The following is a 14,402-nucleotide window of genomic DNA, read 5'->3' as shown; positions in this document are numbered from 1 at the left end:
CCCACACGCAAGCAGCTGCAGGACTCCAGCCTTGCCCCATCCCAGAGCCCTCCGAGGCGCGGCCGTGGCCGCTGCCGTGCCGAGGGGTCCCTCACCGAGCCCGGCGCAGGTTGGAGCTGGCAACAGTAGCACGAAATCCAGAGTTAGGGCGGAAAAATTTAGATTACTCATGTGTGACACCCCCCACCCCACCCCGCGAACACCACCACCGAGTCCTCTGGCGGGGAGGGGGAGAAGGCGACGCCGCGGCCCGCCGCCTCAGGGCGCGCTGGCGGGCGGGGGCGGCGGGGTGCGGGCCCGGCGGGGCTCTGCGCTCCTCGGCCGCAGGGCGGGTGCCCGAGAAGGCAGCCGGGAGCCAGTTCCTGCCCTCGCGGTGTCGTCTAAGGAGGTGGGTGGATTTTTGGAGGGAACAGAAACCGCCAGCCTGGAGGCGGGGGATGGGGACGGGCTCCCTACCGGCCCCAGCGGCGGAGGCAGCGGGAGCCGCCAGCACCGGGAACGCCTCGCCGCCGCCGCGGGGCTGAGGGGCCGGAGCCCTGCAGGCCGCCGAGTAAGAGGGGGCCAGCGTCAGGGCCGGCGAGGCACCGCCGCGCGGCGCGAGTTCGGCGGGCCGGGCGCGGTTGCCGCCCCTGCTCCTGGCAGGGCAGGGGCCGCCGTGAGGCGCCGGGGCGGACTCGGGGCCTTCCCGGGGCGGGGTGGTGGTGTAACGGGACGGGGACAAGCGAGGCCGTGCGCGGGCGCGCAGGCCGCGGACAACGAGACGGTGCCGCGCTAGTCCGGGCAGAGACCGCGGTCTCCGCGCGGTGGAGGCGGCTAAGCCGCGCGAAGCCCCGCGCCTTCAGGAGGGCGCTGGCTGAAGCTCCGCGGCTCCCCCTCACGCCGAGCCCGGGTCGGAGCGCGGCGAGCGGCCCCCACCCGCGGCGGTGGGCGAGGCCGGTGCTCAGGTAGCCGGGGGAGCGCGGCGGGCGCAGCTGGCGCGGCGCTATGGCCCCCAGCGCCGAGACGCCCTAATTGGTGGCGGCGGAGCCGGCAGCGCGGGGGGGGGGGCAGGGCCGGCCGCCGGCTGCCGGGGCGAAACCGCGCGTCTGTGCGGAGGGAGGCCCGAGGGAGGGGCGGCGGGCGGGGCGTGGGGCGCGGTGGTCTGATCGCGAACGGCTCCGGCTACGTAGACGGGGGGAGGGAGCCGCCTGTGAGCGGGGTAGGCTCGCGTGAGAGACAAAAGCTGGGCTCCACCGAGTGGGGGTCTTGGCCTCGCTGCTGCCGGGAGGGCTCTTTTGTTGCCGTTTTCCAACCGGAGGTTGTGCGCTTCCCGCCACCCCGCGCCGGTCACACTGCTGGTTACGGCCGGGGCGAGCAGCGCGAGCAGGCGGCGCCTTCCGCCCGGCCCGGCGAACGAGCGCCCCTCGGCTCCCTGCCCCGTCCTCCACCAGTTGATCAAAGTTGGGCTGGGCCGAGAGAAGGAGCGGCCGGCCGGCCCGCGGCCCTCGCCAACCGGGGCTCCCCTCCCTGCCAGCCTCGGCGGCCCGGGGCAGCGCTGCCCCGTCCTTGCTCCCTCCGGCGGCACGAAAGCCTGTGTGTAGCGAGGTAGGAGGGAGCGGGCGCCTCCCGCTTTCTCTCCGCCTGTCCTCTCCTCCCCGCGGCTGGGGCTGTGGATAGGAGGAGCCGGAGGAAGAGGAAGATGACGAGCGGGTGCAATTAGCCTAACGAGGGACGGGTGGCGGAGGAGGCGGCGGCGGCGGCTCCGCGCCGAGGACTGACACATCTGCTCTCTCTCTCCTCCTCCAGCCATGAAGGCAGAAGCCGGGGAGCGCAGCTGAAGCCCACGGTCGTCCCGGCGCTCTTCCTTATGGCAGCTGCCTGAAGAGGCCGAGACCCCTCCCCGGCGGCGGGGCTGGCCTCGGCGTGTCGGGTGTGCGCGAGTGGCTCTGGCGTTGGTTCCCTCCTCCGCTCCGTTCCCTTCCCCGATGTGGGCTCCTGAGGATTTGCACCTCCTTTGTAACCGGGAATGAAATAATGGCGACCCGGTGGGCAGCGGGGCCACCCGGCGGAGATGGAGACAACGAGCCCCCCCCGGGCGGCGGCAGCGGCGCCGGCGGCCAGGTAGGAGCGGCGGGGGCGGGCGGGGCGCGGGCTGTGCGTACGCGGCGGCAGGCAGGGCCGGGCCGGGCGGCCGCCTCCCGCCGCGGGGAACGGCTTGGCTGGAGCGGGCTTAATGGCCGCCCCCTCTCTCCCTCCCTTTCTCCCTCCCTCTCTCTTCCTGCCCGCCCGCCCCGGAGTTGCTGGGAGTTGGACGTTGGGAGCGGTGCGGGCGTGCGGCTCCCCGGCAGCGGGCGGGGAGGCTGACCCGGCCGAGGGCTCCCCTCGCACTCGGGGCGTCGCTCCTGGGCCGGGAGGCGGGGGCGCCTCGGCTGCCTCTGGGGCCGGGCGGCGGCTCCTCTTCCCGCCCCGCCGAGCGGCCGCCGTCCTCGCCCTCGGGGCGGCGGTTTCCGTGGGGTCGCCCCTTCAGCCCCCCATCCGCCCCAGCCCCGCGGTCAGCTTGCGGCGCGGCGCCCCCACGCTCGGCCTCTCCGCGTCGTCTCGACGCGTCTGCCCCGTCCCCCGGGGAGGGGAGCGCTTGGCTGGGCGGCACTGGGGTACGGCTCCCGCCTGGCCCCCCCCCCCTGTCACGCTGAAGCCCTGGTGCTTTTAATAGGAGTACGGGTCCGGCCTCTGCCCCCTTCTAGCCAGTGCTCGCCACACTCCTGTCTGTACGCAGGGGCTTGTGCTAAACTTATTTCTATCCACAGCATTTGTTGCTGGAATGGTCCTCTGTGTGTTTAGTTTAAAAACTTGATAGCATGCCATATGGTGGTACCGTTGCATGTTTGGACTCGCAGCACAGGTTTTAACGCAGAACCGTGTCTGGTGTTTCCTTCTGTGCTCCCTGTTAATAAATCTCTGCGAAACAACTGTAACTTCAGGGCTAATAAAGTATATATAACAGCTTCAGTGGATGTGTTCCAAGATCTGTCTTAAACTTTATTTAGAAAGACAAACTTGCTTTTTTGTCTCAAAGTTAGGACATGTGCCAAAGGCAAAAAACTGACTTAAACCTATGTAGGACTGTGAAATGGATGCCCTTTATATAGATGCTTCCCTTTGAAACTGATATGTAATAGAGTGATTTTAAACCTACAGAACTTAAAAATTAAAAGTGCGAGTGGCTTTTAGTTTGGTTGTGTGTGGGTTTTTTTGGTCTTTTTTTGTTGTTGTGTTAGGACACTGGGTTTTAGTTCGCTGGTATCCTCAGTTTACCCTTTTGCCTTAGTTTAAAGGTGGCACATATGGTATTGTAAGATTTTCCTTACTGCCATCACCTCAATTAAGGAATTCACACAATGTCTTAAAGCAGGTGGGTTGGGTGAGGACAAAATGTGAACCTTAAGTAAGAAAACAGAAGATGTTGAGATTTTAGACTTTGTTACAAATTATGATTCTTAATTTGCATGTAGGATAAATCATGGTTTATTCTTGTTGATGCCCTTCTTAAAAATGTGACTGAAAACAAGGCCATATTTGGAGACAGTGTCCTTTAATACTGTTCAGATAGTGTGGGAAGAGGGAGGAAACCAGATGTCTAAGTGTAAAAACTAAAATCTGCTTTTTAATTCTATCATGTTGAGACTGCTGGTCTTTTGGCACTGGCAGTTGTCATAATCCACCTTTCGCTACTGCGGTAAGCCCTAACAAGGCCCGTGGTGCTTTTGGAGCTCATCATGTTAAAGCTGTCTAATTGGGGACTGCTAATAGGTACAGAATTGCAAAATGGACTGCTCTGCCTGTTGTTTTGCCTGATGCTTATATGTTGCAGCTAAAATGTAACTGCTAGGAAGCATGCGCTTACACTGATGATTGCCTTACTTGCAGCAGGCCTGACAAAATCTTTACTTGAATTTAGGTAGCCCTCATGAATTCTAATCAAGGTTGCAGTGCTTTCGCAGTTATTTTAGTATGCATATTACTGCCTGTCTGGCTTAAAGTTCAACTTTCTTAAAGCTTTTTTCATAGATCGGTGTAAAATGCCAATAGAGAGTGAGGATCTGCTGTCTCAGTTCAGTTGGTGGAAGAGTTTCTGTGTGCAGTGCTTGATATGCTGCTAGATGTGAACAAATCCGTTTAACTGAAGTCTTGTATTGTAAGAACTGCTTTTTTGTTGAATAAAATCAGAAAACACCTTCCATGAAACAGAGTTACTAATAAAAAGAAGTTTTAATTTTGCAGAAAAGTTGATGCAGTTGCAGGGTTTCATAGTGTGCTAATACTGACATGCGAGGTATTAGCAATTTTGGGAAATGATTTATGGTTTTGGACACTGTATCCCGTATGGTGTTTGCATTGTGATGCAATATTAACTCATCTACATCTAATGTTTAGCTGTAGACATATACACGCAGCAGGTTGTCACAAGGAAGGCTCCAAGCATAGCCCGTGTTCATCACAGGCAAGGAAGTTGCAACAGAAATCAGAATTTTCAGCCAGTTAAATGTTTTGGAAATGTACAGCAATAATCATTGAGGTTTGATGAAGAACTGAAAAACTTGTGCTCTGGCTTAAAGATCTGTGGTCAGGCAAAGAAAGGGAATGTCAGACTGAGAAACTAGCGCTTCTTTGTATCTTTGCATACAGAGGTGGGAGGATTGAGGACATGCGATGTGACTCCTTTAGGTAACGCCTATGTTGGGTTGGTAATTGTTTTTTGTTTTGGATGCCGGTCTACTCTCATGCTATGTTCCCTTTGGTCATGGTTCATCGTGGTATCTATTTTTATTTTCACTTAATTTTTTTGTTTTCCCTTTGACACTGTATCTGGTGGTCTTTCTCACTTCAGAGCCCCTTCACTGAAACGATTGTTGAGAACAAAGATTGCGCATTCAGGCTCGTGGGCTCCTGTCTGAACATACAGCGCCTGTTCAAAGGGACAGATCACGTATTCTGGGCTCTTGGGGGAGCTGGCAGAGAGGGCCAGGGACTCTCAGGGCTGTTTGCCATTCTGTTTGAAATCTGACACACATTTGCAAACGGGTGCAAGAATTGCTGAGCCTGTGTTCATACAGACAGATAAGTGAGAGTGTGTTCTTTCTGGTTTTCAGATTAACAGGCATATACTATCTCTGTTTCATCAGGTTTTAGCAGTGTTTTGCTGGGGTGTTTAAGCCCTGCTGAGGTACAGGCAGTACTACTTCAGTCACAACATCCTGTCTATGGCCCTGTCCAGATTTGAGGCTGGAACTGGTTTCTTTGTTAGTATAAATTTCATCTCCCTTCTTCTGCCTAGAAAGGCACAACAAAAAGTGCTTTTTGTGCTTTGCTATTCCCACTATTTTGCATTTACTTTAAAAGAATAGCTAAATCTGTTTGTGGTGTAGTTTACACTTAATCTGTATTAAAATTACATTCAAAATGTTAAATGTAGGATGAAAAAACATTAATTACAGCATATGTGACTTCAAAAGCCAAAGTTTTATTGTAAACAGTACTGCTTCCTCAGTTTATGAATACTAAAAAACCTTTATCAAATGATTTTATTAAGTGTGTGTTATTTTTCTGTTGGAACTCATTAGAGTACACATTTAGATATTTATTGCAAATTTCTAATACTTTATTGCAAATTTACATTAAGAGTGTAGGGTTTTGGTTTTGTGGGATTTTTTTTTTTTTTTTTGCCTAACAGCTGAGTAGTTAGGCATAGTTGGTTATCCTCAGAGATTCCTGAGAGTTTCTGTATTTGGCAATAATTAGGAAATACATTTCCAAAGACTTCTGTGAAAGAATAGTCAGAGGTTATTTAGTACTTGCTTTGTAACCACAAATATATTTCAGAAAGGGAGAGAAAATGCCATGATAGTTTCACTTCTACACCTTATCAGAGAGAGTACAACTGCATGACCTGAAGAGAAGCCTGCGCTGGAAGGGTCAGGAACCAGAGAAGGGCAGTGATGACACTAAAAATAGAAAATTATTGGCATTCTCACTAACAATACTTAATAGATGGTTTACTATTTTAACAACCTGGTTGGGATGACATTGGTAAACTTCAAGTGGTGACTTCAGGTGCTATGCCTCTCTAATATAGGGGCACAAACACTGGAGGGGTGTATTTTGATCCTGCTTTTTCGATCTTTATGTAATTATGCCTGTAACCTGTTATGCCGGGTACGCTGTTCTGGAACTCTGTATTGTTGGATGTCAGCTTTTTCTATGCCTGATGCTTAGAGGCAGAAAGGTTTAATCGTGATATAAAGAAAGAATTAGAGAAGTGCATTTGTAAGATCTTACATGTCAAATAATACACAATACCAAAACTACTTGTTAGAAGTGTATACTACTTATGGCGATAGAGAATTCTGTACCAACCTTGCATCAAGGGAGAATAAATTTGATATACAGACAGTGATCACAACTATTCAAAAAGCTTGAGTCTAATCCTGTTTAATCATGCAAGCATAGCCTTGACTTCTGCTCTCATTTATGTTGGAGTAAGCCTAAGATAATTTGACAGAACATGGACCTCTTCCATGAGGAAATGCTATGTATTTGATAAGCAACAGTATAAAGCAGCAAATGGTTCCTTTTTGAAATGACTTTTTGCTTCCCAAAATGACACCTTTGTTGACTGTATGACTTTCATCACTGTCTGAATCCGCCCCCCCCCCGCCCAGTCTTTGCAAGAGACCTGATGGACTGAAGAGTATCTCGATCTGTGTCAGTATAAAATAATAGCATTTATTGCATGCTATATATCTATTATGAGTGAACTTTTTTAATAGGTTTAACAAGCATCAAAGTGCTAAGTTGACTATTGTTGTTACTTTCACATCTTAATAATCAAAATAATTAAAAATAGCTTACACATCTGCTACTTTAGATGTATTATTTCTTGCCTGTTATATTTACTTGCTTACACAAAAACCAATTGAGAGAACAGTTGGGCAAGAGAAGGTATTTCATATTACACACTGTATGCATTTGTGATCTTGTCCATCTTGAATGTATGAAAACATCTTCCTGTAGGTGGATGACTAAATTGTAGCTCAGCAGAAAAGTGTGGGCAGTTGAGTATGAAAAGAGTAAAAGTTGGTCTTTATTTTTTGTTTTACATTTTGTGTATACATTGCTGTGTAAGTGATCATTAGAATATAAGCATGTGCAACCTGTGAGAGCCTTATTAAAAGAAAAACTCTGTATCTGTTCATAAGGAAGTCTTTGTACCAGTCTTAGACTAACCTGTTAGGAATATATACTGATGCTTTGTAGTTGGTGGATTTTTTCCTCTGATAAACAACTGTCAGAAAAATGAAAGTTTTTAGCATTCAGAGGTTGTGTGTTACTCTTCCTTGCAATTGTTTGTATATTAAATTGCACAGGATAGGAAGCAGATATAAAAAATTAGGAAATTTATTTTAAACAAAACCAGATTTATTTCCTGTCGTTAACAGGGGTCATTGTTTTTTAAAAGTGTGAATTAACCCTAGTATAAATGGCGAGGCTTCTGAATTGGTGTTGAAACAGTCTGAATTGATGGCACCCCAGAAATCAGTCTTATGAGCTGTTTGGTATAACTCCATGGTTGTGGAAGGCATCAGAGTTTATGATCTCATCAAATCCTTGAAATTAGGGTCTTGCTACAGAAGTGTTTGTCTGCCTACCATAATAGATAATCTATGTGTATATATATTAAATAATATGTTGTGCCAAGCATAGTAGATAAATGGTGGGTAAGAGTTACACTGTCTGGTCAGGTTAGTGGATGAATGGGGGTAATTGTGTCATACTTTGCCTGTTTATTACACAGAATGTAGATTAATGTAAATACCATGTATTTCTCCTGTCCAAATCCTTCTTACATAATTTTCTTGTAATATTTTTCAAAGACAGTTCTGTGGTATTTTTTCCCGATCACCTAGCATTAGGTACATACAGTAGATGTTTAAGTGCAGCTGATGGGTGGGAACAGTGGCATCAAAGAAATTTTGATTTGTTCATATCAGAGGCTTGACACATCTTATAAACCTGAAAGTGCCTAATCTTACAGTTGCAAGGTGAGGTAAGCTGTTTCATGTATACAGTTCTTAAAGATTATTTAATGGGAAGGCTTCCTCTGTTGCATTTTTCTTTTTTATTCATTTTTTTTTAAACGGGGTGAAACTTCCCAGTTACATGGGAAGTCTAGCTATTCCCTGAATTGTACTGTCTTTCATTAGTAATCATGAAACCATTTGCTGAATTTACTGTTTTATCATTGCTCTTAGATTTGAAGAGAATTTTTCTGGGGACATGATACCAGAGTTTAGAGATTGGATCACTTGGTAACAGAAAAGTAAAAATCAGGCGCAGCTGTATGCTTTATTCTCTGAATATCTTCATTTGTGTTGGGCTAGATCTGCAGCATCTTTCTGAACTGGTATGCACTATTATGATGTTGTGTATATGTCATCAGTGAATTGCATAGCAGGAAATGCTGCTACTTTATATTTTCTGCTCTTGATTTTCATATTGAAAGCTAGTAGTCCAGAAAATATTTGAGTGAAGAATTGGGAGCTGTTGCTGCAGCTTTCTGAACAGCATAATGTTTGAGAGTGGCTGATGCAAATCACGTTAGTAAATATTTAGTGCTGGGCATGAGAAGTTCTGTGTGAGCATTCTAGAAAAATACAAACAGCTGTTTAGGTTTTGACTCTGGCTTGCGACTGTGAGTGTACACCTTTGGGAGTGTAGGTAGTAGGCTTATTTTTGTTCTAAATTTCTTTATTTCCATTTGCTAGCAGCTGCTGCTTTGCTGAGAGTGAATGAGGTGTCTCCTTAGAGGACATGGCTAATTACAGATTGGCTGTTGGTGGAGGGGTGCACTTTGAGATAGACATTTTTCTTTTATGTGTGTGTCATTTGCATAATGTGTTAGGACACACAGTATGGACTGCATTAAGCACTAGCAAATAACACTGTAGGGAATAATGTTGCACTGGCATCGCTGAGCTGGCTGGATGACATAATCTTCCTTATTGTAAATTTTGAGGTTTATGCTGCTTTTTTTTTGCTTGGAGTGCCAGGGAGGATAAATCAAATAGAAGACTATGAATTGTATTGGGAGAGATTTTAAACACTTCTGAGTAATAGTTGCAGTTGGTACAAATCAATTGGAAAGAGGAACCTGAGCCTGTTTATGAAGTGATCTTTTTGTTTTTAAACAATAGAAATGGCAGTGTGCCCTCCTACTTTATGTATACTTCTTTGTATACTTAACAGAGTACTATTTCTTACTGAAACTTAATTACAATTCACCCACCCTTTAAAAGACTATATTTTACTCTCTTCTATTTTAATTTTTCATCTAAAGTATATGAGGCTTTTGCTATTGCAAAGTTGGTGAGAACATAAGAAAACAAACACTCCTGTAATAAAAAAACGCTAAAAAAACCCAAAGCTGCTTAAACTGCCTTGACGTTAATGTTGAATATATAGATGATATCTGCTTCAGATGTGTGATTTTTTTTTTTTAATATAATTATTTTATTCTAAGGTCAGAAAAGGCTAAAATAGAAATATTTTCTTGTGATTTAACACTTTGAGGTGAATGGGTGTCTTGGGTACTACCTATTCTGAGCACGGGATAAGCTAAAATAGAATCTTTAAATTCTCAGAAATCCCTTCTAGATCATCTGCCTTGTGACAGATGCAGTCTACCCAGTGATATGTACATGGCATTGAGGCAAAATTTTCAATTTTGAGAACTAAAACTGAGCTCAATCTACAGACTAAATTGCATTTTTGTATTGGAAAACTTCACATAGAGAGACATTGTTCAAAAACTAGTATATGGAGCTCAAGTCATGTGGATTTCAAAACCCAAGACAGTTTCAGTTTGTTTTTTTTTTAAGGAAAAAACAACATTTTAACTTGTTCAAGGTCTGCCCCATTGTAATAGAACATGGAAGTGGTTGATTTCCTAAGAAATTTGAATGATCTTTAAATACAATTCTTTAATTGAACTTAAGGTCTGTTGTAGATTAGACATGTTTAAAACTCATATGTCCTCAGTTTTATAACGTTTAAAAGGCTTGAGTTCAGTTGGTGCTTGCAGGAGTATGCAAAACTGTCAAAATCTCCTTGTGATGCAAGAATCAAGAACTGAAATGTTGTGGTGGTGTTTCAGCCAGCAAAAAGAAGCAACAGATCTAGTATGTGCATCTCAAACAAGTGGCTCTTACTACCTGTAGGTTCTGACCTGTTTTTGTAAGATAAAGATCTGGTTAAAATTATCTCTGAAAGGAATGCCGCAGTTTTCATGTAGCGAGCTGTCCCACTGCAGTTTGTGCTTTGTTATTGTTGCTGTACTTTTCTTCTCAGCCCTCCAATTTTGAAGCAACTTCAACAGGGAGCCTGTGACTGGTGAAAAGTATTCTTGTGTGTAGCCACAAACATTTCTTATTCATCAATGGTTGTAAAATCTGACTTGTTCCTTCTTGCATGCATTTTAAAATTTTATTATCCTCAATCACCATAGTAAAAGGTGAGTAAGTAAACTTTGCCCGGAGTAATCAATTTTCATGGCAATTTTACAGGCCCTCTGCTCAATTCTGTGTACTTACATTGTTTTTGTATGGGTCTGTGTGAATACAGTCATGTGTGTTCTATTACCTTAAGTTATTTTTTGAAAATATGTTGGAGAAGTTGTTTTGGAGCTGCCTGTGAGGTGGGATTTAAACGTGATCTCCTTTCTTGTCTTGAGGAAGGAAGAATGACTGGCTTGTGTGTTGCTCTTGGGGCATTAAAGTATTTCATCTTGCCAAATTAGCGTTAATATAGAAGTTTGCAGAGTGAAATAAGTTTACATGAATAGTTTTCAAGGTTGCAATCTGTGCATCTGAATCAGATGAGGTGCTTCAGTAGCCATTAATAATTAGGCAAGCTGGCTGATCCTGATGTCATGGAGGTAATCTTACAAGCTCATTAATTGAATCTCTTTTGTTAACATTTTCATTTTTTTAAAAAAATGAGAAGTAATAATACAGCTTTTAAAAAGTACTGCATACCTGATCAAAATGTTCCTTGTAGCTGAGTTTGTGGAACAAAGGGTTTTTCTGTATGCAAGTGTTATGAAACATGAAGTATAATGGATGCAGGCCAATACTCGTAGCATTTCATAGCCTGTGGCCTTTAGGTGTTGTTTTTTATGACTTCTTTATACATGGTTTTGAGTAATTTTCCGTTTACGCTGTGACTGAGAATATGATTCAGCTGTATATCTAACAAGGTCTGATAGCTTTCTGCTGTTTTCCTGAGTTAAATGGCGATGGAGAGGTAAAGTGTTTGTTTTTCTATCTTCCTTTGTGCAGAATTTTTGCTTGCTGATGCTGTTATTCAGGCATTTTGAAGTGAAGATGAATTGTCTGTGAAAAAGTGCAGAAGGACCTTTTGATGTTCAGCACTAATTGATAAAAACTAAAATGATGTTTTAGTTCTTGCATAAATGTCAAGTAATATGTCACATATAAAATACTGAGAGTTAATGATTAACTAGGAACTCATGGGTGAGGTCTTAAGAGTTGTGATAGGTAACTCTAAGGATTAAACAGCAGCTTAGTGCTCAGTGTTGGTCAAAAAAGCAAATTGTCATGCATTTCCTAATAATTTTGAACAGTTAATGTTCTCTGTCGTAACTCAGTGTATAAATCCATGGTGGATTTGGAGCTGGTGTGTCTAGGTCTAGTTCTGTCCCTTCCCCCTTCATTTTTCCCCGTCTCAGAAACAATGCAGTAGAGCTAGAAAAACGTGGCTAAGATAAGCAAATATATGGAGTTGCTTCTGTATCAAAACAAAATAAGGAAGCTAGGACTTGGCATTTTGGGAGAGAGGAGACTGTAGAGATGGAGAGATGATTTTGAGATGTAGCTTTCTCCATCTCTCTTGAATTTCTATGAAGCAGCTCTTTACTGTCAACTCCAAGAACTTGGTTAGATGAGCATGGTGAACTGAGAACAAGCAAAAGGAGATGGCCCTTTGCATAAAACTTAATTAAATTTGTTACTCTGCACCATAATATTTTGGAAGTTAAAAATGTATATGTAAGCTGAAAGATAAACCAGATACATTTTTGGAACAGCAATAGTGACAGAGTTACAAAATACCCTTGTAGTGGAATGAATTATGGATTTGTGATCTCATGTTCTTTCCTGTTTGCAGCTGTCTGCATTTGGTCACTGTTGGAGCTGGGCTAGGTGGACCTTTGATCTGCTCTACAGGCGTTCTTACATGTTACGATGCTGATTCTGTGATAGTTCATTAGGATTCCTCCTGCTTTCTGGAGGTTCTGTACTAAGCCTGCTGAAACAAGGCAGTCGTTTGCAATCAGTGACAGGAAATGCAGTTTTTCAGATGTTCAGGTCTAGGACCTATTTTTGCTTCTTGAAGGTTCAGGCTAGATATCAACTTTTCTTTTTTTTGCTTGCTTTTGTAAGAGCTGCTGTTAATTCTTGTTGCATCATATGGGTCTAATGTTCTCCAGTTTTGATAAGCTAAAATGAAATGCACAATTACCTGCTTTTGTGTTTACCCCCATTTCTTCCTCCATTCCTCTTTCCCAGTCTCCCAGCTGAAGGAGAAGGCAAGGTGATTGTGTGGCTTGTATGCAACTTAAACAGGCTGTTGTAGTTCTCTTTTTTTCTACTTGTTTGCAATCCAGCAAGTATTTTTTGTCTGTGGATTTTTTTTCTGCATCAGTTCTTTTAGTGGGCAGCATTAGATTGCAAGGCTTTGTTCTTGGTTCCAAGTCTTGCAAATATTGTGGCAGCAAAACCAGTAAATCCCTAAGAGCCAGTGGAAAACTCCTTTCTCCTTCTATGGTAAGTGATGCTACTGAGTCTTCTGTTTGCTGTAGAATCATTACTCTTCTTCTACTCTAGTTCTGTGGTACCAGTTTAGGGAAAGGAAATAGCACTTTCAGGAGCTACACAGCAAGCTACATAGCTTTGAAGGCTGCTGCATGGGACTGAGTGATGTACAAATAGGGAAAGTACTGTAGGGAGAAGCTCTACTTGGCAAAAAGGAAATTCTCCCCTTCACCAATCCTGAAAATGAATTATCAAGAAGGTAACAAAAAAATAATTAAAAAATTGCGTTGGGTTTATTGTCTTTTGTGGGTGGGCAGACCAACAACCCCCAGCCCCCAAAACTATTTTTAAAGCTAGATCTAAAATGTTAAAAGGCATCTGTGGCTAAGATGGTTTTTGCTCTTGTCATCAGTGATTCATGACTGAGAAACAAAATTCTTTAAGGTGAGTGAGTAGAGACTGGTGATATTAGACAGTTACTCAGCAAGGTGTGTTCAGGGTAAACAGTTCTCACAGTTAAGTTCGTATGTAGAGAACAATATTTTTCCTCACTTAAACTGGAAAGTTGTAAATTTACAGGAAAAAATGTTCAGTTGAAGACTTTCTACTTAAAATCCAGTGATGCCTGGTTTTCACACTTACCTGGTAGGAGTTTATTTGGGAAAAAGATTCTCCCTCCCCCAAGTCCCTTAGCATGTTAACCTTTTCCTGTTTCATGGGCAGTTGTCAGTGGCTTAAACTGTGGATGATGCAACATCAGTCAGTGATGTAATGGTTGTCTGTACCCTTGCTTGCAGCTCACAATGGGAACCTGAAGTTTGGAAACTGAATTTCATCCATGTGTTATGTTCTGTGTCTGCTGTGAGGGAGGTGAAGCACAAACACTGCAATCATCTCTGTCTCATTTTGGATAGTTCCAGAAGGGTGAATCATAATGTTTTAGTGTGGGACTTTTTTGGTTGTGGTTTTGGGGGTTTTTGGGTGGTGGTTTTTTGGTTGTTTTGGGGTTTTTTTTGGTGTGTCGTGTGTGGGTTGGGGTTCTTTTGGTTTTGGGTTTTTGGTGGGTTTTTTGTTTTTTTTCGTTTTGTTTTTAATTGACGCCATTAATGCCACCAGATGAAGTGAAGGTATTATGTAGAGATTAAGAACAGGATTTGTGGGAGTGACTTGACCTTAAGTTCAGTTAATACTGTGGTCATTTCCCCCACTTAGATAATCTGGCCTGGCAGATTTCTCTTTGCTGCTTAGGACCCAAGATACCATGAGCTTTCATTCCTTCGAAGGCTCTTGTAGTCTTCCCTAACTCAGCGAGAAAGCAGGGATTACAGGCATGTGTCCTCAACTGGGTATACTAGCCTTTTCAACCCATGAGGAGTAATGGTGGTTATTACTCTATTATTTTTTTTATTTTTTATAATTCTGTGGTGCAGTTGTTTTTTCAAGAACTTCGTTTCTTTTTTGTAGAGACACTTCTTATCTGGGGAAGGAGTAGGTCTAGTTGCATTTTAGAATGACTCACTACAGAAGGATCTTCTA

At 44.5% G+C, this 14,402-nt stretch overlaps 1 protein-coding gene across 5 annotated transcripts in view; it reads left to right on the top strand.

The window, feature by feature from the left end:
• The first annotated feature begins 252 nt into the window (after positions 1-252).
• ARHGAP21 (Rho GTPase activating protein 21) overlaps positions 253-14,402 on the top strand; it is a 118,990-nt gene continuing 104,840 nt past the window's right edge. Inside the window, exons 1-2 of one of the 5 annotated variants that reach the window (XM_056335975.1) lie at positions 253-388; positions 1,786-2,100. In XM_056335975.1, the coding sequence (XP_056191950.1) occupies positions 2,014-2,100 (87 nt within the window). In that variant the 5' untranslated portion in view covers positions 253-388; positions 1,786-2,013. Of the gene's footprint in view, positions 389-419; positions 551-1,157; positions 1,199-1,447; positions 1,585-1,734; positions 2,101-14,402 lie in introns of those variants that run through there. The other 4 variants (XM_056335974.1, XM_056335976.1, XM_056335977.1 and 1 more) reach the window with 4 other exon arrangements.

Source organism: Falco biarmicus, chromosome 4 (genome assembly GCF_023638135.1).
Source record: "Falco biarmicus isolate bFalBia1 chromosome 4, bFalBia1.pri, whole genome shotgun sequence".
NCBI classification, from domain to species: Eukaryota; Metazoa; Chordata; class Aves; order Falconiformes; family Falconidae; genus Falco; species Falco biarmicus.
Note: the sequence above shows the minus strand (reverse complement) of the source record. Positions and strands in the feature narration are given on the sequence as shown.